This window comes from Solea solea, chromosome 11, assembly GCF_958295425.1.
Source record: "Solea solea chromosome 11, fSolSol10.1, whole genome shotgun sequence".
Taxonomy (NCBI): Eukaryota; Metazoa; Chordata; class Actinopteri; order Pleuronectiformes; family Soleidae; genus Solea; species Solea solea.
In genome coordinates, this window is record NC_081144.1 from 2,657,192 (window position 1) to 2,680,768 (window position 23,577).

Genomic DNA, 23,577 nt, shown 5'->3' on the forward strand with positions numbered 1-23,577 from the left:
CAATCTCCTCTCCAACAACATGGCTGGCTTTGCGGATGAGTTTGTTAAGTCTGTTGGCGTCCCGCACCTTCAGTCTGCTGCCCCAGCACGCCACAGCGTAGAGAATGGCACTGGCCACCACAGACTCGTAAAACATCCGCAGCATTTTCCGGCAGATGTTGAAGGACCTCAGCCGCCTCAGAAAATAGAGACGGCTTTGACCCTTCCTGTAGAGTGCGTCTGTGTTTTTAGTCCAGTCCAGTTTATTGTCCAAGTACACCCCTAAGTACTTGTAATCCTCAACTATGTCCACGTTAACCCCACGGATGGAGATAGGGGTCACTGGAGCCCTGGTCCTCCTCAGGTCCACCACCAGTTCTTTAGTTTTTGTCGCGTTGAGCTGCAGATGGTTCTGCTCACACCACGTGACAAAGTTGTCCACCACACCCCTGTACTCAGTCTCCTCACCCCTACTGATAAGTCCAACTACTGCAGAGTCGTCAGAAAACTTCTGAAGATGGCAGGTCTCTGTGCAGCAGCTGAAGTTCGTGGTGTAGAGGGTGAAGAGGAAGGGAGAGAGGACCGTCCCCTGCGGTGCCCCGGTGTTGCTGATCAGTCTGTCTGATGTGCAGTGCTGCAGGCGCACATACTGTGGTCTGCCAGTCAGGTAATCCACAATCCAGGACACAAGGGGGGGCTCCACCCGCATAGCTGTCAGTTTCTCACTCAGTAGAGCTGGCCTGATGGTGTTGAATGCACTGGAGAAGTCAAAAAACATGACTCTTACAGTGCTCGCCGGCTTGTCCAGGTGAGCGTAGACACGGTCTAGCAGGTAGATGATGGCATCCTCAACTCCTAGTCGGGGCTGGTAGGCGAACTGGAGGGGGTCTAGCAGTGGTCTCACCATGGGCCGGAGCTGATCCAGGATGAGTCTCTCCAGGGTCTTCATTATGTGTGACGTCAGTGCCACCGGTCTGTAGTCCTTGGATCCGCTGGGGCGTGGTATCTTGGGCACAGGAACGATGCATGACGTCTTCCACAGCACGGGGACCCTGTGAAGACTCAGACTCAGGCTGAAGATGTGTTGTAGCACTCCACATAGCTGGAGGGAACAAGCTTTCAGAACCCTGGGGCTCACACCATCAGGTCCTGCAGACTTGCCTGCATGGAGTCTCTTCAGCTGCCTCATGATTTGGTCAGCAGTGATGTGGAGTGAGGGGGTGACCTGTGGGGGAGGGGTAGGGGTGTTGTCTTGGAGTTTATGACATATACTGACTACAAAAGGGCCAGGATTTCCGTATAACCACTTACAAATGCGCAGTGATAAGTATCACCTCTGTTTGTTGACAGACATTGCACTCATGATGCTTTAAATGACTCAGCCCCCGTGTACTTTACTGTCCCTACATGTTAATGCATCAGTTTTAATCATAAGAAGCAAGGGGAAATGAAAAGAAAGTACAGGTGTTTTCAAACACCTGTTACCAAATCTACAGACACTGAAACAGACTCTGTTTTGCAGCGTGCTGCAGGTGACAGATCACAGTGGATCATAGTGTTGAGTCAGACTCATTTGTGCGGGTATGAGCTCTGAAAATCTCTATCACGGGGCCACGGAACACAAGCGTCACACAGAAGCTAACACTCCCTCACATACTCACTACTCATGAATCACTGGCAAATAAAACGCTCTCATGTTTGCATCAAAATGGTTGTTTTAAGTCCTTTGGTGCTGCTCTGCTCTCCCAGCACACTCATCTCCTAAATATGAGGAGAATCACGGCGTCAGGTTTCGCTCAGACATGAGTCAAGGAGGAGAATCAGTGAACGGGCCCACACTGAGGAGTCAAGGCCACCATTAGGAGGGGACATGCCACTTTCCCAGGCTTTTGACGAGCCCAACAGCTGAGACGCCTCCTGCCCCCAACAACCCTAATGCACAGATACTGTACTCTGTGAGTATACTGTATATGTGTACTTGTACTTCTTACCTCTTTGGGACATTTTCTGGCATAAACACAGGACAAGTAGTCCTCATGGAGACCAAAACCTGGTCCTAATGAGGCAGATCTTCGTTTCTGAGGAGCTGGTGAAGTTTTTTTTTTACAGCTTAGATTGGAATTGGGGTGAGTTTAAAGTTAGGGTTTAGACATTAACTGGTTAGGGTTAACTCTTTGTTTGGGCCGTCCAAATGAAAGGATGTCGATGCAATGTCCCAGGAAGAACAGCTGCACAAACCTGTGTGTGTGTGTGTGTGCGTGTGTGTATGCTGACATCTCAGAGAGTATTGTGTAATGAGAAAGAGAGTGAGCTGAGAGATGATGATGTTTTTCTTCACATCAGCAGCAGGATGATGAGAGTTGAACAGCAGCTGTGCTCTCTCTCTCCCTCCCTCTCTCTCTCTCTCTCTCTCTCTCCTTCCCTCTCTCTCTCTCTCCCTCAGACAAACACACACAGACATACAGGTCATATCGGTGATTGTGGCGCCCCCTACCAGTCAATGATCAGGCTATTCCCAACTGATGCCTCTAGATACAGTATCTACCAGGAGTTATGGTGAGATGTATGAAGTTATCAATGACACAGTGAGTTTTAATCTTTGCAAATGTATCTTGGAAGGCCATGCTCTTTCCAAATCTTGAAGTGCTTGTACTCATTTGACTGTCTGCATTAAATTAAAGCTTTGCTTCCATGCTGTGACGTTGACCTTTGATAGATTAAAAACAAACAAAAGTAAAGGACAAAAACCCAGCAGGTAGTCATTAAAAGCTGACTTGTTTTTTAATCCATCTATTTAATCATGCTATTAAAAGTACTTCTGTACCGGTCACTTGAGTCTTCAGCCTGCATGTTGTAGTAATGTACAAAAGCCACAGGATGGCAGTAGATACATTTTGTTTCTCTTCATTGGATCACAACAGACTACAGAGAGCAAACAAAAACAAAAATCTAATTCATAATAAACGTTATTGGTTTATTGTAAAAAAAACAAACCAACAAACAAGTAACAACAAATGGAAATAAAAGTGATTGGGAGATTATAATGTGCAGACAGAAATAGAAAAACTGCTACAAATGAGAGAAACACATATTCATACACATGATAGAATTAAATACATGAACAATGTTAACCACATTACCATAGTCAGACACCAAATCCAGAATGTAGAACAAGGGTTACAGATTACAGGTTCAGATTACAGCAGGAACATAGAGCCAGAAGATGGAAGATTTAGTTAGATACAAGTCCTGAACAGAATTCCCTGTAAACAATAAAATCTTAAAATCAGTTCCTAAAAATCAATCCTAAAATCCGTATGAAATGAGGCTAAAATAGGAGTTATTTGCTCTGGATGAAGTCTGTAATGTGTGTGGACCATGTGTGAACACATAAGTGCAAACAACATTCTATGTTTTAATCCGTAGGATTTAACTCTATACAGCATGTAGATATTTACTTTGTTCAGTTTGGACTTTGTTTGTGTCATTTTTTGTACTTTCATGGATTCATGGAGTTTCTGCTTTGAATTTTGAATTTAGAGCTATTTTGATTTGGCTCTGGACTTGTTTTCAGTGCTTTGTCTTGGTTGTGCTGTTTCATAGTTTTTCCTAGTATCACTTCCTTCTTATATTTAGTCGTTAACTTCCTTGTGTGTCACATCTGAATTGACTTTATCTCTCTCTGTCTAGTTCCCCTCCTCTGTGATTTTTTGCCCCAGACTGACGTTTGTCACCTGTGCTCACTGATCCCAGCCTCTGTAATGTATTTAGTCTCTTTGTTACTTTGCTGTGTTTCTTGTTGTTTTGGTTTTCCTGTGTCATCCTGCCTGAGTCTCGTTTTGGGGTTCTATTCCCTCATTCTGCATCATTTGATGTAACCCTGAACATCCAGGATCGTGGATGGGTTAGATAGATTAACTAGATTATTTAGAGATACAGGTATACCTTCCTGCATACATTACTATTGTTACTCACCATATCACAACCATTACATTTATAATTGAGAGGCAAATTTGGATTTGTGAATTATTGATTAATACAGTGGAGACTGTTATCCAAAATGGTCAGGAACATAGATTTTTAATAGATGAAATATTGGACAATTGAACTACGCAAGAACACATTAAATATCTTTTGTTGTATAAAAACCAACAAAAGCATCTACATGAGAAACTGCCCACAATTGTTTTGACGCCTTCACACACACACACATACACATTTGCATGCAAGTCAGGATACAAACTCTATAGAAACCAAAGAATAATAAACCAATTTCCTGGGGGAACAAGTAGCCCTGTAACCAACAAACAAATTCCCACAGTAACCCTCTATCAACCTCCCCTGTGGGACCGAGCCACCGGCTTTTTCCATGTCCACAAAGCACATGCAGATGTGGTGAACTCCTCAGACTCTTCAGCAGCTCTTCACGGGTTAAGAGTTCACCCAGTGTTTCAGAGCAGAAGGAATCTGCATTGTTGGCTCACAATTGCCCACATGCCAGTTCACTGACATACATGGCTGAATGAAAACTTCATGGTGATTCAAACACAACCTCAGGTCCATGTTTTGAAAACAGGACCTGGTCACTGGTGTGTGTGATTTGGTCTAATCAGCTCATGAAGTCAAATTATGATCTGAACCTTTACAATCTCAGGTCAAATATTATTCACACTTTGCAATTTGGCACTGATGAACTTCCTATCTACCTTAGTGACCTTTGTCAGGGAGGGATTTTCTCACATTTCTCTTCCTTTTGTATATACAATATAAACATTTAGTCATCATACCCAGTGTTGCAATGTAATTAAGTACAAATACTTTGTTACTGTACTTAAGTACAAAAGTCACATCTCTGTACTTTGTACATTGTTATTGATATTTCTAGCAACTTTTACTTGTACTCGACTACATTTCCTCTAACTATCTTTGTTACTCGTTACTACAAAATAAAATCAGAAGAAGAAGAGTTGGTAATGGTCTGTATTTAGAGCTTTTTTAGTCTTGATGAACTGCTTTACATTACAGTTTTGCCATTCATCCATTCATACATCTCTCATACCCATTCACACACTTCAACATGGGGTTAAATGTCTTGCTCAAAGACACACATAGAGTAGCAGGGCCAGGAACTGAACCCACAACCTTCCAGTTGAAAGACACCACACCCTACCACTGAGCATGGCTCAATCCTTACTTCTGACTCCTGAAGATTACTTTGAGGTACTTTATACAAGGCTGATTATTTTTTTTGCACATTTCAGAGGTGAATTCAATCCAATTCAAAGAACTTAATTTGTCCCCAGGGAACAATTCAGCTGAGATTCACTGCTGTGGCATAGGTTCCTGTCTTCAGCTTGTTCTGCAGTGGATGACAGCTTGTTAGCTTGTTGCTGCTCCAGCGTTGGCTGTTTGTATTGTCTGTTCTTGTCTGTGGGAGTGAGTCTTGGAATGTATGATCTGTGTCATGTCTTTGACGAGCTGAATGGCTGCCTGTTCCCTCCCTCTGAAGAGGTCAGAGATGTGGATGAGGCTTCCTTTGAGACTTTGCCTCAACTAAACTACAGTATCACTCCTCCGACACAGCAGTTCTCCCCTAAAACTGACAAGTGTCTATGGTTTTTAAGAATGACCCTTTCCATGGCCTCCCTCCTAAATCTCTGACACCTAGATTTTTATGTTGCTGACTGCAGCTGTAGTCATCTGCTGCATCAGTAAACCCCAGGGTCTGACTGCACAAATGTGTGTGTGTGTGTTTGTGTAGCACTTGTGGGAAAGAAAAGACTCAGCAGAACCTGAGTGAATCAGTTCACACTCCTGTAACATGCACTCTTAAAATACTATAGTGTAAGTGCATTGTGAAACCACAGCAGCAGGTCAGAGTGCATCAGCTGAGGAGGCGATCATTAACGTGTGTCCTCAAGATACACTGTGTCCACACATGCTAAAGAATGTGGCCACATACGTCCCCAAACCACCGCTGCTGAATGTAGTCTTTGTGACGGGAACTGCAGATGCATTTTAAGTCCATCATCAGAACTTAGAGCTGAACATTTGTGATGCCAGATCGGAACTGAAGTTTGTAAACTGATCACTTTCCTTTAGGTTTTTGTGATGTGGTTAATAAATATATTTCCTTATGAAACAGTGGTTTTGTGTTTTAAAGGTCCATTCGGTAACATTTGGGGTTTATTGTTATTTAACTATTTTGTTTATGTAGATTTAGCCTAAGCCTGTTAATTGTACTTCAAGCATGGGCCTTGCTTTACAGAGGCCGCCATCTTGCACTGCCATGTTTCCACAGCAGCCAGAACTGACAAACTAGGTGTTTTCATATTTTGAAGTGAAAGATAACTACACAAATAATGACAAACAACATTGGTATGTGAAGACTACTGTAGCTTCCGGAAGAGAAGAGAGGGATCAGTGGAGTCGTCTGTTAGTCTTTTGGGGGATAATGCATAATTAATTTTCTTTTATTGAAAAGAAGAAAGCACTCTTGGAATTTTTAATGGCCCCCTCAGTCATTTAGCATGACATCAGAAATTGAACCCACGACCTTCCAGTTGTAAGGCAACTCGGCCTACCACTGAGCTACCATGATTCAATACTTACTATTCACTTTTTTAATACTTCTACTTCAAGTACATTTTATATCAGAAAATTACTTTCTTATACTTAAGTACAGTAAATATCATATACTTTAAGACTTTTACTTAAGTAATATTATAAAAAGTGACTTTAACTTCTAACAAAGTCATTTTCTGCTAAGATGCACCTGTAAACAAAAATCTCCACTTGTAATGGAGAGCAGTAGACATGCTGGGGGCGGGGCTTAGGAGGTGCCTGTCTTTTTAAAAGGCGGGGCGCGGCAGCGCGAGACGTCTGACGAGTGCAACGTAGCTAATGAGCCGATACACAACATCCTGCGTGGAGACGTTTATCAGAGCACAAGTCTGAGTCAGTGCTGATAAATCTGAGCGTGGGACAACATTAACACTCTGTGTTTGTATCGGCTACTATTTCACGAACACAGCTTCTGTGGAGAGCAGGGAACGAAACACGTCTGAACTCTTAAATTAGCCCCACACACCGCGTCTCTAGACGGCAAAAATGGCCTCAGACGAGCTGTCCCAGAAACTCGGCCGCCGGCTTCTGATCGAAGAGGGAGCCGAGGCGCCCGTGGCCGTGGACGTGGACGAGCCCGGACCACAGGGTGAGAGCGAGGAGAAGGAGAGCGCGGCCAACGCAGACTCGGAGCTGGGGGCTAAGCTGGCGCGAAGAGGGGCGTTAAACGAGGGCGTGGGTGAGCCGTGCCAGCCCAGCTTGAAGGTGTGCAACCCGTACACCGAGTTTAAGGAGTTCTCCCGAAAACAGATCAAAGACATGGAGAAGATGTTCAAAATGTGAGTAAGTTCACACTGACACTGACCCTCCTCCTCCTCCTCCTCCTCTTACTACTACTCCTACTACTCCTGCTGCCCCTGCTGCTGCTTCAGGCCATGTGATCTGAGGAGAGTGTGGAGAAGCAATATTGCTCATATAAGGAAGTAGAGTTGGCGTGTTGCTTAATGTAGGTCACTGCTTTAATAAAACATGCATTGTATAGTTATATAATTATAAAGGCACATCATCTGTTCACTAGTAGTTGTTAGAAATGTAGCACAAACAATGGCTGGAAGTAAACAGTAAGATTAGTGGGATAATGTCATTTTTATAATCTTATAAGAAAAAAACCTTAAAGACAGTACAGGAGCAGCAAAGACCTCACCATGCTTTATGAGTTAATAAGTGTAATAAAGGAAAATGTGACTTTATGGTAAAGAAAAGAATGAGTGTTTATAGTCCAACAGTGCATTTCTGCAGCTTGACTGATTGCAGGGTGGGGACATTGTGCAATACAATGACAAGGAAGTGAGATACAGCTTTCATTTACTTGCAGGACCTGATTTGTGTATAAAAACACATCATTATGGGAGAACAATCCTGCAGATGTTTGACTCTTTGACTATTTGCCATTGGTCACCTATTATTGCATTAACTGGCAGATTATCACTTCAACTTTCATCCAAAAGTGAATTTGACTAAATGTAGTGTTTTAACCAGTTGTTTCATGTGTCATTTAGTTTATACAATATATACATGTGCCGACACAAACCTCCCATTTGAGAGATGCACATTAGTTGGAGGAAGAAAGGAAATTAGCCAAACATATTTTCAAAACCAGCAGGTTAATGTGGATTCTTCTTATTTATGATACATTATGTGCCCATTAAGAAGAAAACCAGTAATAAATCCCAGCCTGTACGAGTGTATGACAGCAGGCATTGTCCAACAGGTACAGCTGATGTCTGAACTTCCTGTTCCAAAAGTTGACATGGTGCCAATTAAATTATAAATCTTGAGGGAGTTTGTTTAGACTACATTCATTTTTATATATAGTCTATGAATGGTAGACGCCTCTAATAATAAAAACGTTGACCTTTCAGATTTCTTAGAAATCCAAAAATCCTCGCTTCCTGGAGTTAGGTGTGAATTTTTGACCTTTATTATCATTTTCAGTATAATGACATGTGCACATGAGTTTTGACAGTTCTGATAATTTTGTCTCTATAAAAATGAGACATGAATGTGCATGAATATGTGAGGGTCAGTTCAGACCTTGACTGTTGAGCTGCTGTTTGACTTTGGTTCTAAAAGCTTCTTCTTTTGAGGCAAAACATTTTTCCTCACACCTGCTGAGCTAATGTTCCTGCAGGGTGTGGTCTGTAATCTGAGTTAGTATCCATCGTTTTAAGATAATTAAACTAACTTTTATCTTAGGCCCACATTTTACTTTTTTTAAAGTAGTAAAAAGTATTTGCATACTAGGTTTGACCAAGAACCTGTGGAGCTGGTCTATAGTATAGTAGTAATTCATCTATAAACTATAGTAATAATTCAGTGAGTTTTATGTGTTTATAGTGAATTTAGTTACATTAGTAAAGTAATGAGGATCAACAGGCCGCTCCTGCAGTGCTGCGGAAGTGATACTCGAGTTGATTAGGGTCACTGTCTTTGAAAAGGAGCCATTTGTCAACTTCCTGAACTCACTATGGTATTTTAATGGTGGAGTGATGATTCAGAGTGAGAGTGAGCATCATGCAGGATGTTGCCAGTTAGTCATCGTCTTTTTAAGACCCATGCAGTCTTTGCTGTCACTGAAGTGGACGTTGGTGTATTTGTTAAATGCAGTGCTTCTGTTTTGTGAAGCTGACAGTGTCAAATTAAAGACTTAAAGTAAGTTAAGCAGTATTTGCACAACATGTTTTTAAAAACATGCTGGTACAAACTAGTGTTTTACACATACACAATAACATAATATTTAAAAACCACAAACAAAGATGATTTCTAATCCAAATTGATTGGTAGTATTGTTGTATAGGTTTGGATGGTCAGTGATTATGATAAACGTCAAAAGTATTTATGGTTTGTGCTTGTGACTTGTGAAAGTTGACCCACTTAATTGTGGTTTTAAACGTATTTATGGTTAGAAGAAAGCTTTCACACAAGTATTTAAAGTGATTATGTGTTTTATCTCAAAATGTTTGTTTGCAAACTGCATATACATTATATTAATTCAATTTATATTGCTGCAATTGTTATTTAATTTATTTTATAAGCCTTATCTTCTGTCCTCTGTTCCTTCTGCTCTTCCTGGCTTTTAGTGCTGACACGTTTTCCTCCCTGAGGAGGGAAAACTGACTCAAAGAGTTTTGTTTTTGCAAGTCTGTGAATTCTGGCTCTTTTTCTTGGGTGATGCTCAGATTCTTCAGCTTCCTGTCATGTTCAGGCCTGTTCAGGCATTTTAAACGAGCTACGTACTTACACCCATTTTCTTTAAGGCCCAGTTTGAAGGTTCAACCCCAATCATAGTATAGTTTGAGTATTTTATCATTAATTGAAATCTTAAGAGTCTGAAAAGCTGCAGTGAAGTGTGTCCTGGAGTAAACTGAATGGTCTGTATGTGTTTACTGCAGTCTAACTGAGTGACACCGGGTCCTGATGTCACCCATAAGACAAATCTGAATTTCCTCTTTGAAGCTTCCTGGAATTGCAATTTTGGTTGACGCCACATTTTGCAACTGGAAAGTCAGAGGTGTCACTCGCAGCCCGGCCGCTGTTTGGCAACAGAAGCTGTCAATCACACTGGTGTCCACTCATATCTGCCATACATTATTGTATAAAATTGACATCATCTTTAATTGAAGAAGACCTGGAACTTGGGATTGATACCATTAACCTTTTTAGGAAAATGTTTAATGATGCTATACATCACGTGAGAAGAAGAGCCTAATTTTCCCATAGACTGTGATTCACACAGTTCTTTCTGCAACTAGTGGCGTCGCCCCAGGTGGTAGTACAATATATTCTTATTTCCCGGTTGGTCGCAGATGGTCTATGAGGGTAATGCTGTACTAGTCCCTTCTATTCACACAACAACAGTATGTATTCAATCCTATAATTAAAGTTTAAAAACGAGAAGACACATTCAGCTGCTGTACTCAATCTAATGTGAAGTTCAGACTAGTTCTGCAATTTGTGTTTGACTTATTCAGGGTTTAGAGAAGTGAAGAGACCTGTTTTTGTTGACACCTCTGTGGTGCTGTGAATACACACACACACACACACACACACACATATATGCAGCTGTCCTTTTAAGGACATGCAGTGACTCATTTGGATGGTGTTATACCCAACCTTAATCACAAGCAGTTAACCTAAGCACAACTCAAATGTAAGCCCTAAACTTAACCAGTTCCTTCAAAGATGAGGGTCTTCTCCACATTAGGACCAGGTTTTGGTCTCCATGAGGACAGAACAGTTCTTTTTCTGTCCTGTGAACTCAAACCCCCATCTGTCTATATTTTCTGCATAAACCTTTTACAAAAATACATTTCTCAAAATAGATTTGAATCTGAGTCAAGCTGAGATGACATTTACAGGTCACTAGATAACTCCTGGTACTCGTACTCGGTGAGGTCGATGTTTAACTGGACTGTGGGAGCATGAGAAGATATTGGTCATAATTGTATGATTGTCATCTTAAGCTGAGTGCACTGCCCCTTCACAGGATGTTTGGCCAGTCAGAAAAAATAGCCCTTTCACGACATCTCTTAAAGGAACAGTTCCTCCATAGAATACAGGAAATGAGGTCAGATTGAAGTCTGAAGCCAAGCAGTGACGGCTGTATTTTCGCTCTTTTCCCTGTGAAGGTATGATACTGGGAAAGACAACTACATTGACCTGATGGAGCTGAAACTGATGATGGAGAAGCTCGGTGCTCCGCAGACACACCTCGGTTTGAAGAACATGATCAAGGAAGTAGACGAGGACCTGGACAACAAACTCAATTTCAGAGAGGTAAATGAAGAAAACCAGATTAGAGTTATTCAGGAAGGAGGTTACATTCGTCTCTTTCTTACACTCGTGTTCCTGTTCTCTTCCTGTACCCTTCAGTTCCTGCTGATTTTCAGAAAAGCGGCAGCAGGAGAGCTGGCAGAAGACAGCGGCCTCTGTGTCCTCGCTCGCCTCTCTGAAATCGACGTCTCCACAGAGGGAGTTAAAGGAGCCAAGACCTTCTTTGAAGCCAAAGTATGACACAGACCGTGTTTCTTATCACATACACGCCCACAAAGTCACACAGATTAAGCCATTCGTCCACACCCAATCCAGCATGTGGGCCTCAAATATGATAACAACCAAGCGTTATAGTTTTCAGACTGACTCGTCTGTACCGGTGATATTACCAGCTTCATAATGGATATTACTGAGAGTAGGGATGACCTCATCTCGAGCTCAAGTATTGGATTGGAGGTAATCTGGGCATAGGAGATCAGCAAACACCCTGGTCACCTCTCCCTGAACTTTCACTCCTGCTGAAGAGTGAGCAGGTCCTTCATGTAGGTCAGCTGTAGACTGTAGCAGGACTTTATCTGGGACCGCTTCATAGTGGTTTGTATTTCATTATCGCCTGTGATGATGTCATTGGTCATATTTTAAAACAAGGTCTCATTTTCATCTGCCCTGCTCTGTCCGTCACTGTGACGCACACATACACACAGACACATTGTTGTTGGGACAAACAAAGACAGCGCCACTTTCATATTTGATAAATATAAATGGAAACACTCTGGTATCAAACTACACGTTAGATAAACACGTGGAGTCGTGTTGTACACAAACACAGAGCTCTTTGTCCACCAGAGATTCCTGCTGTGAGGCTGAAGGCTGCTTTCTATCATTTCTATCTAAACTAAGCAACATTATTTATTTTACCAACAGTGACCATTAAAAAAGAAAAACAAAATAACAATGTTTAAGGCACATTTAAGAATTAAGGCATTTAAGGCACATACTCGATAGGTGAAGGATTGGATCGGGATAGGGACCTGGGGGGCGGGGCAGTGTGTTTGTGAGAGTCTGTGTTCTTATTCATGCTATCAGTTAAAGCATGAATATTTGATTGTGAGATTAACGTTTATTCACAGCACTGCAGGGTGATACACAGCCTCTCTTATTATTGTGCGGCACTCACAATAAGAGGAATAACTCCAAATATACAGGGTGATATTGAGATATTGTCTCAATAAAGCAAGCCAATCCCCTTTTCTATGTTGATAAGAGCATTCAAATGAGAAGAAATAATGGGACAAAAAGAAATCAAGGGACATTTATAATAGATAAAAATGCGAGTTAACTATGACATTAATGCGATTTAAATATTGTAATCGTTTGACAGCACTAGTTCTTATAATTTGTGCTTGAACAGGAAAAAGAGTTAATCTTGAATTGTTCCATTCTGGATAATGTGAGCTAGTGTGCAGCTCAGGTCTGAGTCAAACCCGACGGGCTTTCTGATTTCTGGGTCTTACCTAACCTGAGCCTGAAGCGAAGTCATTTTACAACTACTGAGGTAATGTTAATTTAAACCATGGGAACATATTGACACCACACTCCACAATGTCTTTTAGAACATGTTAGAAGAGAGTGGTCCTCAGGGGAAGATACCTGATCTGAGTCAGAGGGGCGAGGCCGGGGTTTTGGACGTTATAGTGATGTTTGAGCTAATGTTTCCACTTCTCTCTCACTCTCTCTCTCTCTCTCTCTCTGACACACTCTGTGTTTTCCTGTTGTTCAGGTCAAGGCCATCAATGAGTCCAACAAGTTTGAGGCAGAGATCCGTCAGGAGCAGGAGGAGAAGAAGAAGCAGGCCGAGGAGCAGAAACAGAGACGAGCTGCTTTCAATGACCTGAAGTTGGCTTTTAAATGACCACCTTTCTCTCTCATCTCAGGACTTTTTCACTCTCTGACAGAGTGTGTTTGAATGCCCGGTGTCTGTCAGACAGTGTTCTGAGTCGACCCAAAGTCCCGTACATTTTGGACCAATAGTCTATAATACATAACGAAAAAAAAATCAGCAGGAAAAACAAAATTCAGTGATTCATTTGTATATTTGTATCTCTAAAGCTCAGTAATGCCTTCAAACATCAGGATGCAACTAAAGCAGGATTGCTGAGCTACATTTATGGACAATTCTTTGTGTCTGCTCATTTTTGTTACCCAAATATCCACTCTGTGGCCACTGTGCTGGCACAGTGGGGGGTGCTGACCCACAGGGGTCAACGGATTACGTTCCACAGAAGAAAAATCTGATCTAGTAGAGTTAAAAAAAAAAAAAAAAAACAACAGTGTTTTCTCATCTTTCCTTCACCCTCTTTAAACTGTGAGGTATATGGAAAGGATTAAGCCCATTCTGCCTTCCTGAATCCTGTTATACCTGAAGGGATAAACACACACACACACACACAGCCACCATCTGTGGGATCTCAACTGTAGCTAAAGTTACTCAGGAGGTACTACTGTACTTACCTCCTGAGTAATTGTGTAGACTGCTGATGAATGCACTTGTGCGTCTGAGTTATATTTCGTTGACTTCATTCATTCCGTAACTTGTGTTCTATCCACTGTGACTCGTTAAATGTGTTAAATGGTGAACAAATAGCAGCAACAAATAGAGTTCTCACAGTTTTCTTTTATTTTTGTACACTGGGGTTCGGGGCTGGGTACGGAGTAGATTTTGGTTGTGGTCTGGGATGGTACTTGGTGGTGGTGGTGGTGGGTCATTTTACTGTCATTCACAAGCTTCATTGCTGAGTTCTGGAGATGTAGAGTCTGCTCAACACAAACCATCAGACCACCTGAAAGCTTTTTAAATCAGTTATCCAAAAACAAATGTTCTGGTAAATCACTCAAACCACTTTCAGACGTGCACTTAACTCCAGAGATTGTACGCTGGGGCTTTTTGTGTCTCAGGAGAATCTCTGGAGATTGCCTGGGTGAGAGGCAGAAGATTCCCTGCATGATCCATTGCTTGTTCATCCTGGAAGCGGGACACTCACCCATTCACTCTGAAGTTTCACTTCCAGTAGAGGTAGAATTCTGAAAGCGGCTTCAGGTTTCATTCGTAGACCAGTGGTTTAATGGTTTGCACTCGTACATCAAAGACTCAGCAATGAAGTGAGTTTGTAAAATGTTTGTCTAAACCTAAATGAATGAATGAATGAATGGATGAATGGATGAATCCACACAAGGTTCCATATTTTAAAAAGTGCTCTCACTGTATGAACCCTCCCATGTGCCGTTATAGCAGTGTGTGTTTAAAAGCTTCCAGAGTTCAATCACTGTTCTGTCACTAATGTGAAATCCTTGTTTTTCTCCCGTGACCCCGTGACCCCGTGACCCTCGCTCGTGAAATCCTTGACTTTTCTGGGATCAGGTGAATCTTTTCTAGCCAGAAGATTTGCACATTTTTGCACTTCCACGGTCATTTGATGTACGTGTTAACTCCAGAGCTCGTGTTTCAAACGTTGATGTCACTGTTAACGTTCGTTTGACATCATCATCATCCTGAATTCAAAACATCGATAATCCCAAAGATTGTGTGACAAATCGTTCTCGTGAGCATAATTACTTTTAGACTGAAGATAACACGGATAATGTGATGAAAGATAATCAGGCAGCAGACGTTCAATTAAAGAAAAACAAGCACTTAAACTTACAGATGACAATCGCACAATAACTCATACACATTATTCATTTAGTACAGTGTGAGATAACGTTGGTCTCACACAGATGGTTTAACACAAATCTCCTAAGTTTAGTGAAAGGACAGACAGAAGTTTTGTTGTTTAGACCTGATGTTGACATCCGTCCCTGTTCTGCTGTGTATGCAAACACTCATGGACCTCGTTTATGTCCACAAAGACCTGAAGATGTTGTGTTACAGTGTGACTGTGCACGCTGTTCAGTTGTGAGCCTATATTTGTGTTTTAGGCAGATGATGTAGGATTAAGAGGGCGTTGCTCCGTTGTAGGGCTGCAACTAAAGATTATTTTCTTGATTGATCGAGTGCTTCTTGTGTTTAGCAAATCTGGAAATGATGATGTTCCTATGTCCACAAACCAAAATGATTCAGTTTTAATGTTTTCTTTGTTACATGGAGCAAAGAACCCAGAAAATATTCACATTTAAGAAGCTGAAAAATCTGAAAACAAAGAGTTTACCAGAGTTTACGGTCATTATGTCACACATTCACTTCACATGTATCAGATATTTCTTCTTCTTAAATGCTGTATACAATCCTAATGACTTATGTGTGTGTGGTGTACGGGGGGTTTCTAAATTCAGATACTAGTTTTTATATGAGTTTATCTCTTTATATAATCTCAAAGATTTGTCATTTTTGTAGGGAACCTATTAATTTTGCTTTGTTGGTTGGATTTCGTATCTTAGATGTTTGCTATTGAACCATTTTGTTAACGTATGAGAGACAAACGTTTGCTTTTTACTACGTTAAATGTGCCAGAGCATAGTTGTTGTGAAAGTGAAATGTTCTTAATCAATAATCAAACAAATGTCATCACAGTATTTTTTTAAATCTGATTTGACTGTATTTCAGATTTAGTCTGGACTTAAATGAGTTATTTTTGGTAGGAAGGGCTCCTTTTTATATTTGCAAACATTCCTTTTTTGTATTTCCTTGATGGTTCTTTATTAAGCTTGTGCAGGATTATGTCAACACTGTGTAAACAAAACAAAAAGGGCAATTCATTTTAAATATCATTCCATTCAAAATGACAAACAGTGATGTGGAGTTGAGTGCAAACACTGGGTTCTTTCCTTCCTGTCATGACTGTTTTCCTGAGCAGGTGCCAAATCACAGGCCTTTTCACTCTACAGCAACACAAATGTAAACGGGAACAATGTAAACCTTGATGAATTATAGTTATTTACAAAGATGTTGTCTGATCTCAGTGTTTTCTTTTCTGCTGCAGTTCTTATTGTGTCCACTTGAGGTCACTGATGTGCTTCCTGGTTGTGTAGCAGTGAGAGGTTGATGGATCTGCCCCTGTAAAAACCACAGTACTGAGGTTACTGGCATGATCACACATGACCATGACACCAACAGGAACTGTGATGACATATACAAATACATAGACAGTACTTTAATATGGAGTCGGTCCCTCTTTTGCTGCTATAACAGCTTCCGCTCTTCTTACAAGACTTTCCTTGTGATTTTGAAGTGTTTCTATGTGAATTTGTGTCCATTCGTTCTGTCGAAGCATTGATGAAGTCAAGCACTGATGTAGGACGAGAAGACGTGGCTCACAATCTGTTCCAGTTCATACCAAAGGTGCTCGATGGGGTTGAGGTCCGGACTTCCACACCAAACTTGTCAATAGAATAGAATAGAAGCCATGTCCTTATAGTCCTTGCGTTGTGCACTGGTGACGTGTCTTGGTTTGATGAAGCGTTAAGATTGTCCTTCATTGACCTTCATTTAATACTTAACAGGTGTGACCAGATACTTTTATCCTTACGGTGTATGCGTGCATCCCTATTGTCAGGATTCTTCACAATGAAATGTGGCCTAAACATCCGTCAATGTGGATCTAAATTATGGAATGATTTGAATGTTTCAGTTTTCCAAAAGAGATTCTTCATCTGGATCAACTTAAAAAAAAAAAAAGTCACGGTTTAGTTTGTCTGCAGTGTGACACATTTTCTGTCAGTTACTAGTAACACACAGCACTAGTGAAGCGCACACACTGGCTGAAAATGCCACCAAGTGCTAACACAAACTTCCCATAAGTCAATTCTGCTGTTAGAAAATAGACCTGGGCACTCAGTAGGAGTTCACAATCAAATTTTAATTAATTCAAGATTTTGGCTTCTCTCAAGCATCATCATCCAGTATTGAAATACGTGTGCTCTGCCAGTACTACTCTCTCTCTCTTTCTCTTTCTCTTTCTCTCTCTCTCTCCCCCCCCCCGCAGAGAAGTCAGCGTGTTTGTACTTAAAGGTCTACGGGGGTCGACAGGAGTTCTGTACTGGAGCTTTAAAGCTGTAATGGATTGGGGGAAAAAAAGTTCCTTGTTGAGTTTGATCTGCATCTGTTATTAAAATACTTGCATTTTATCAGCTCACCAACATACAGTCAGAGTGATTTATTTTGAAAGTAGGAAGCTGCCTCTTCCCATTGATTCTAGGACTTTTATTATGTTTTTTCTATCATTTGTTTTCTAAAAATCTCTATCTGATGCAAAAGTTAAGTGATTTAAATTTGTCTTAGTTGAGATTGCTGCAGAATCACAAAGTTATATTCATATTGTCATATTGTCCCATGCCTAATAAATACTAATGTAAGCATATATTAGTGTGTATATGCTTTTGCAGGTCAGCAACCTCTTCATGTGATTGTCATGGAGAACCTATTGTTGATAATAAGATGTTTTTGTTTTATTGTTTTATTGTTTTGCATAAAAGAATCCTGGCAGCAGTGAAGTGGTCAGTGCTGACCAGTGTGATATAGCAGGGCTTTGTCCTACTTATCAAACTGTGTCAGTCCGACGACTGACCAGAGGAGAGACAGAGAGTGAGTGAGTGAGTGAGTGCGACATCCAGAGCTCTCAGGTAACACTACTCTCCATAGTATCAGTGTGTGTGTGTGTGTGTGTGTGTGTGTGTGTGTGAGCTCCACACGATGGCTAAAGTTCTCTGACAACATGAAGGACCAGTACGACTCAGGTAGGACTCAAGCCTGCTCTCATTTTCCTTAAGATTCTGCTGTGTTGGTGTGAGGTGTAACAGGTACAACCTCTTTAGGAAATACACAGACACAGAATGAGCATTTTGTGTGCATTTTAGTATTTCTGTACCATTAACATTGTGTTATGTAATTCTCTTACAACAAGAAACAAAGGAACTTAAAGTGATTAGTGAAAACAGATTATAGCCACTTAACAAATGAAATATGTCAGTGCACATGTTTGCTGCTTGGTCTCACTGATGGACAGCCCTCGACACAAAACTGAAAGGTGCTGCTTTGAAAACCACTGTCACTCCGGCACCAAAATCCATAGAAAAATGTTAGTTACTCAAATTCAAGCAAAGGATTTTGCACTTAAACACTTAAAAATGAACCTGCACGTCGTATTATTATCATCATGATTGAGGATACAAAGTAAAACAAGCACACCCTGAATAGCTGCCTGCTACATGCCTGCATGTTCAGTCACAGCTGCTACTGCTGCTGCTGCTGCTGCTGTTTCCTTCACCAGGCAGCTCAAAGTTTCATGGAGTCTCTTTTGCTCGCTCTGTTTCTGTGTGCAGGAGAGAAAAACGTGGGGCTGAGACTAAACTATTTTGGTAGTTACTTAGAAGTCCACTGGGGGGCGATAGAGGTTCTGCACTGGCACGTTAGATTATCGTACACTTAAGCTGGCATAGCTTAACTTTTTGTTAAATGGCTAAATGATGTTCCTGATGGCAGCCATGTTTAGGGTCAGTGGCGTGCACAGACATTTGGAATGGCAGGGGCAAACAATTAAAAAGGCACCTACTGCGTAAAATGACAAGGGTAATTACTGTGCACCGGTGGAAGGCTTAAGGCAGGCATGTTCAAAGTGTGACCTGTGGCCAAAGGCAGCTCGGCCCCGCGGAGTGAGTTTCATGTGGAACTCCACACATTATTGATTAATTAAGTAAGTTCAAGTTGCGTTTTGTCACCTTTTAAAGTGCTGTGTCTTAGACGATATACAAGAAAGCCTTGCTATGTTATTAATTATTGTTATTTCAATGAACTGCTGATTTTTTTTAAGGTCTAATATGTCACTGAAAATTAAAAACTGTACTGTATGTGTGATTTTGTTTTATTTTTGTGACATTTGTACATGATCTACCTGCCCTGATGGATGTCGAGGGTGTTTCTCTTTCATCAGCTGTATGACTGTGCCTCATACACCCGGACTTCAAAAAACCTGAACTATCACTTTAAGTTTAATTTACATTTGAGTAGGTCAAGCCTTTCTTCAGTTTACACAGTTTCCAGTTTCTTTCGTCTCACACTGTGTGTTTTCTTTAATCACTGAGTATCAACGCTTCTGTTCTGAGAAGAGTTATGTCGCACACACACCTGCTCACTGCTTTCTACTCCACCTAACTCTGTCCACACTCTGATTTCAATCTCTCTTGTTGTTACACTGACTCTTTCTTGGCTCTCTCTGCAGCAGCAGTGACCCAGTATGACGGAGAACCTGGGGCTCCACGTTAGGTCCTCTGGTCCCTCCAGACTATTCATGCACCAAGAGCCAACTCTGCTGCCCCCGTGTTTCCACCTCCTTCCAGACCACCCTGCCCTCTCTGCTCTAGGCGATCATGTCCCTCAATGGTTCACTTCCTAACAACGATAATCCCGCACACATGGACGTCCCGGTGGCCCCGTCGTACAGGATGATAAACACAACACAGACCAACAATCACAGAAAAGGTCAGTTCAATACGTCATTAAAGTCGGAAGTTAAAAAGAAGAGTGGGAGGAGATGACTAATCCCAATTGTCCTGGGATTATAATGTCAGTCATTACCTTCCTCACATAACTTCCTACATAGTCATTCAGCATTACTTTGTAATCAGCATCATGTTTGTCAGGGTTTATCAGGAGAAATATGAATATATGACTCATACGTATGTTTTTATAAGTGTTTATAACTGCCTTAAATTAAAAATACTTGGTATTTGTCACCTTAAGTATGGGCTGTGTTTTATGGAGGCATATAATCTGCAGTCTTGCCATTAGATGTCACTAATTCTTACACACTGGTCCTTGCAATATCACTGTTCAATTTGTTTTACGTGGGGGGAAGATGGAGAACCTGGAGAAAACCCACGCACACACGGGGCGGACATGTGTGTGTGTGTGTGAGTGAGTTTTCTCCAGGTTCTCCGATTTCCTCCCACAGTCCAAAAACATGCAGATTTGGGGATTAGGACACATTGGACACTCTAAATTGACCGCAGGTGTGAGTGTGAGAGTGGATGGTTGTTTGTCTCTATGTGGCCCTGTGATGGACTGGCGACCTTTTGCTCTATGTCAGCTGGGATTGGCACCAGCGCCCCCGCGAGCCTCATGTGGAGGATAAAGCAGGACAAAATGAGTGAGAATTTGTTATGATAAGTATTTAGGGTATTTATTTAGTATTTCTGATTGCTGGTTCCATGTTGGACCCGGCTCTAGGTTTGTGAAATACCTGGATTCATGGATCTCTAGTCTGTGGCCAACAAATCCCTTATGTTATCTGATGTGTCTCAGCTTCCTCTGACTCTGACACTGTAGCTGAAATCCAAATTGATCACATCACAGTGTTCAGTCTTCATCTGTCCGGTGTCCACTGCAGACCACCTGGTGTTCAGTCTGAGCTGCGTCTCTGCTCACCACAGCTGAACTGGTCTGACCTGATGCTTGTTGTGGATGTGATCAAATGCTGTTTTTTTTTTGGTTTTTTTTAATGTGATTTCTTTATCAGGCAAAGAAGTCCAAGCTGAAGCCCGCTCAGGTCATTCGACCCCCGTCAAGTCTCTGAGAACTCATAATGAGCTTCACAAGGAACTGCTACTGACCCACAAGAAGTACAACAGTCACACCCTCTTTTAAAATATGATTCTATTACAAACATGATTTACATCTTTGTAGGAAAACAAAAGAAGCATGTTAATATTTGTGTAAGCACCTCTAGTATTCTCTCTCTCTCTCTCTGTGTGTGTCATTTGCCTCTCAAGTCGCTCTCATTAAGAATACATGACAGTCTCACAAACAAATGCAATCATACACCCTCTCTCCATGCTGCCGCAGTGCTTTAGTGCATGGGAACCTGAAGCAGAGTAAAGTGATATGTTCATAGATAGACGGACCTGGTTTGCACCAGTGAAAGCACTGGATCTTTTGTGTTGCTTCGGTTAATCTGACCTCAAAGTTTACGGACTCCAATCCAGAGAAACATTATCACATCACTCAGTGCTTGAAGTAAGTGGGGAGAAAAAAACTAGTGCCAGTACTCCCATTATCCATGTGTCTGTATTACTAAGTCATTAAACACTAAATGATGAAAATCTTCAGTAAATAAAAGATACCACGACATCTTTTTACTTAAATATTCAGACTATATTAAATAACTAAAAGCTACATTTATGTTTCACATTTTGCCACCTTGTATATTTCCAACCATTATTTAAACTTCAAGCACACAGTCCATTTTATTTGGTGTCCTGTTATGATTCTGTCCTCCAGGACACAAATGTGGCAAGAAGTCAGTGAATAGAACTAAACATTAGTAACACATTTGAAACACTTTTAATAGATATTCTCCTTCTTCTTTTGCCTTCTTCCTTTAGGGCACGGATCAGCAAGTAAATGTGGTCAAGGGCCAATTTGTTTTGTAAGCAATTGAATATTTGGGCCAAAACATGGTTTCTTCATCAGATAAAGTGCAATAAAACATCTTCAGTCAGAAACAAAAACCCATGTTTGCCTTAACCTAACAATCAGCAGCTTGTTATGAAGACAAGTGCATGTGAGATATAGGTGCTCGTACTGTTAATAGTAACTGTGTGTCATTTCAATTATAAGATTTACTGCTTCTTCTTCTTTGAGCCTAACAAATGCAAATAGACATTTATTCCCCCAACAGCAGTGTTTTCATTTTTATTCTTTAGTTTAGGTTAACTGTCAATTCTAGAAACAGAATCTATTTCAATAACTTCATATAAAACAATAAAATAAAATAAAATAAAAGCTCAATATGAAATATAGATTTTATTTCTGACAATAAGCAAATAATTTAAGATCAGGTTTGGTAAAGATTTGGTAAATCATCTTCCGGGCCAGATACTGATGCTGGCGGGGCCAGTTTTGGCCCATGGGCCACCAACTGCTGACCACTGATCGCCACAGCGAATCATCTGCCTAATAGGTATTGTTCTTGTTTAACAATAAACAATTAAAACTCAGACAATAGAAACAAACGCTAGACTCGTGCGGTATGCAAATAAAACTGCTGGTACTTAAAATAGTAAGATTTAAGCACTGGCATCATTTAAAAACTGAATCTATGATAGAATATGGTTCATGTTTTATTTCTGGTGTAGCCATGCAATTAATATGTACCATAGACATACTTTCATATGTTGCAACTTTTCATTTTTGATGTCCAACTGAATCATCTGAATCCAGACAAATGAAGCTGTTTCATACTCTGTTGCCTCAGGGGTCTGGCACTGAGCAGCAGATCAGAACTTCAGCAGGTGCTGGAGAGGAGGAAGAGGGTGCAGAGTGACCAGGTGGACGAGGGACAGAGCAGGACTCCTCTGGAGGACGTGCTGCTGAGACGTCAGCAGAAACAACTGGAGGTCAGAGACAGTAATAAGGTTCATGCTTTTAATCCATGACACTGCTTTAAGAAAGAAAACATGAAGTACAAATGGGTCCAAAGTTTTATGAATATTTAGCACCTAATGCTTTTCATTTTCTTCTTTCAGAAGGAGAAGAAACACGGAGAAAAAGAACAAGAGGAAGCCCAACTGATGGAGTTTGTCAGAGTGAGACAGAACCTCAGAAAGATCCACTCTGTGATGCAGAACAAGGCTGGGAACCTCTAGAATGCCACAGAGGACCTTAAATGCATCATGAACTCTGGTTGAATTTAACATCCTCTGGTTGTACCCTGCAAAAGTAACAATGTATGATTAATGATTTGTAAAACATGAAGATACACAATCTGATGGAAACAGTTTGCTTTTATATCTGTTCAAAGAAGCTGCAGCTCTGGACGTCACAAGATTCACTTTGTTTACACCGCCATGTTGGCAGGAAAAGGTTTAGCAGACATGAATGGTGCTAGTGACCGTTTCAAGATGTCAGAGTTCACTGTGCTCTTCACGGCTCTGGAGGGGATTTTCATGGAAACAGCCGGACCAGAGAATATTCTGGACATGATGTACATTTTAAACTTTCTGCTAAACTTTTCCTTAACATACTTAACATACTGGATAGTGTGACATCAGCTACCGGTGCTCAACAGCAGGTTGTGGAAACCAGCATGGTCTTGGACTTATTATTATTATATTATTATCAAACTTTGATTGTGTTTTCTATTAAAATGCTACATGTGTTATTGAACAATAGTTGTGTTGTTATTTAAATATAGGCTACTTTAGTTCAGAGAT

General features: G+C 41.0%; 2 protein-coding genes across 2 annotated transcripts; both read left to right on the forward strand.

The window, feature by feature from the left end:
• Positions 1–6,866: 6,866 nt before the first annotated feature.
• On the forward strand, positions 6,867–14,019 carry efhd2 (EF-hand domain family, member D2). Its single transcript, XM_058643521.1, has 4 exons — positions 6,867–7,382; positions 11,232–11,379; positions 11,476–11,610; positions 13,157–14,019. The coding sequence occupies exons 1-4, from the start codon at positions 7,090–7,092 to the stop codon at positions 13,286–13,288; spliced, it is 708 nt and encodes a 235-aa protein (XP_058499504.1). The 5' UTR covers positions 6,867–7,089; the 3' UTR covers positions 13,289–14,019.
• Positions 14,020–18,962: 4,943 nt separating this feature from the next.
• si:ch211-218o21.4 (protein FAM107B) lies at positions 18,963–23,454 on the forward strand. Its single transcript, XM_058643524.1, has 4 exons — positions 18,963–19,846; positions 20,883–20,985; positions 22,620–22,761; positions 22,891–23,454. The coding sequence occupies exons 1-4, from the start codon at positions 19,735–19,737 to the stop codon at positions 23,008–23,010; spliced, it is 477 nt and encodes a 158-aa protein (XP_058499507.1). The 5' UTR covers positions 18,963–19,734; the 3' UTR covers positions 23,011–23,454.
• Positions 23,455–23,577: the final 123 nt, after the last annotated feature.

Bases quoted from the DNA above. Each gene is read 5' to 3' on its own strand.
- si:ch211-218o21.4 (XM_058643524.1), top strand. From the start codon at position 19,735: ATGTCCCTCAATGGTTCACTTCCTAACAACGATAATCCCGCACACATG. The intron at 19,847-20,882 runs GTCAGTTCAATA...TTTCTTTATCAG, and splicing joins GACCAACAATCACAGAAAAG to GCAAAGAAGTCCAAGCTGAA. The intron at 22,762-22,890 runs GTCAGAGACAGT...TTCTTCTTTCAG, and splicing joins GTCAGCAGAAACAACTGGAG to AAGGAGAAGAAACACGGAGA.
- efhd2 (XM_058643521.1), top strand. From the start codon at position 7,090: ATGGCCTCAGACGAGCTGTCCCAGAAACTCGGCCGCCGGCTTCTGATC. The intron at 11,380-11,475 runs GTAAATGAAGAA...TGTACCCTTCAG, and splicing joins ACAAACTCAATTTCAGAGAG to TTCCTGCTGATTTTCAGAAA. The intron at 11,611-13,156 runs GTATGACACAGA...CCTGTTGTTCAG, and splicing joins AGACCTTCTTTGAAGCCAAA to GTCAAGGCCATCAATGAGTC.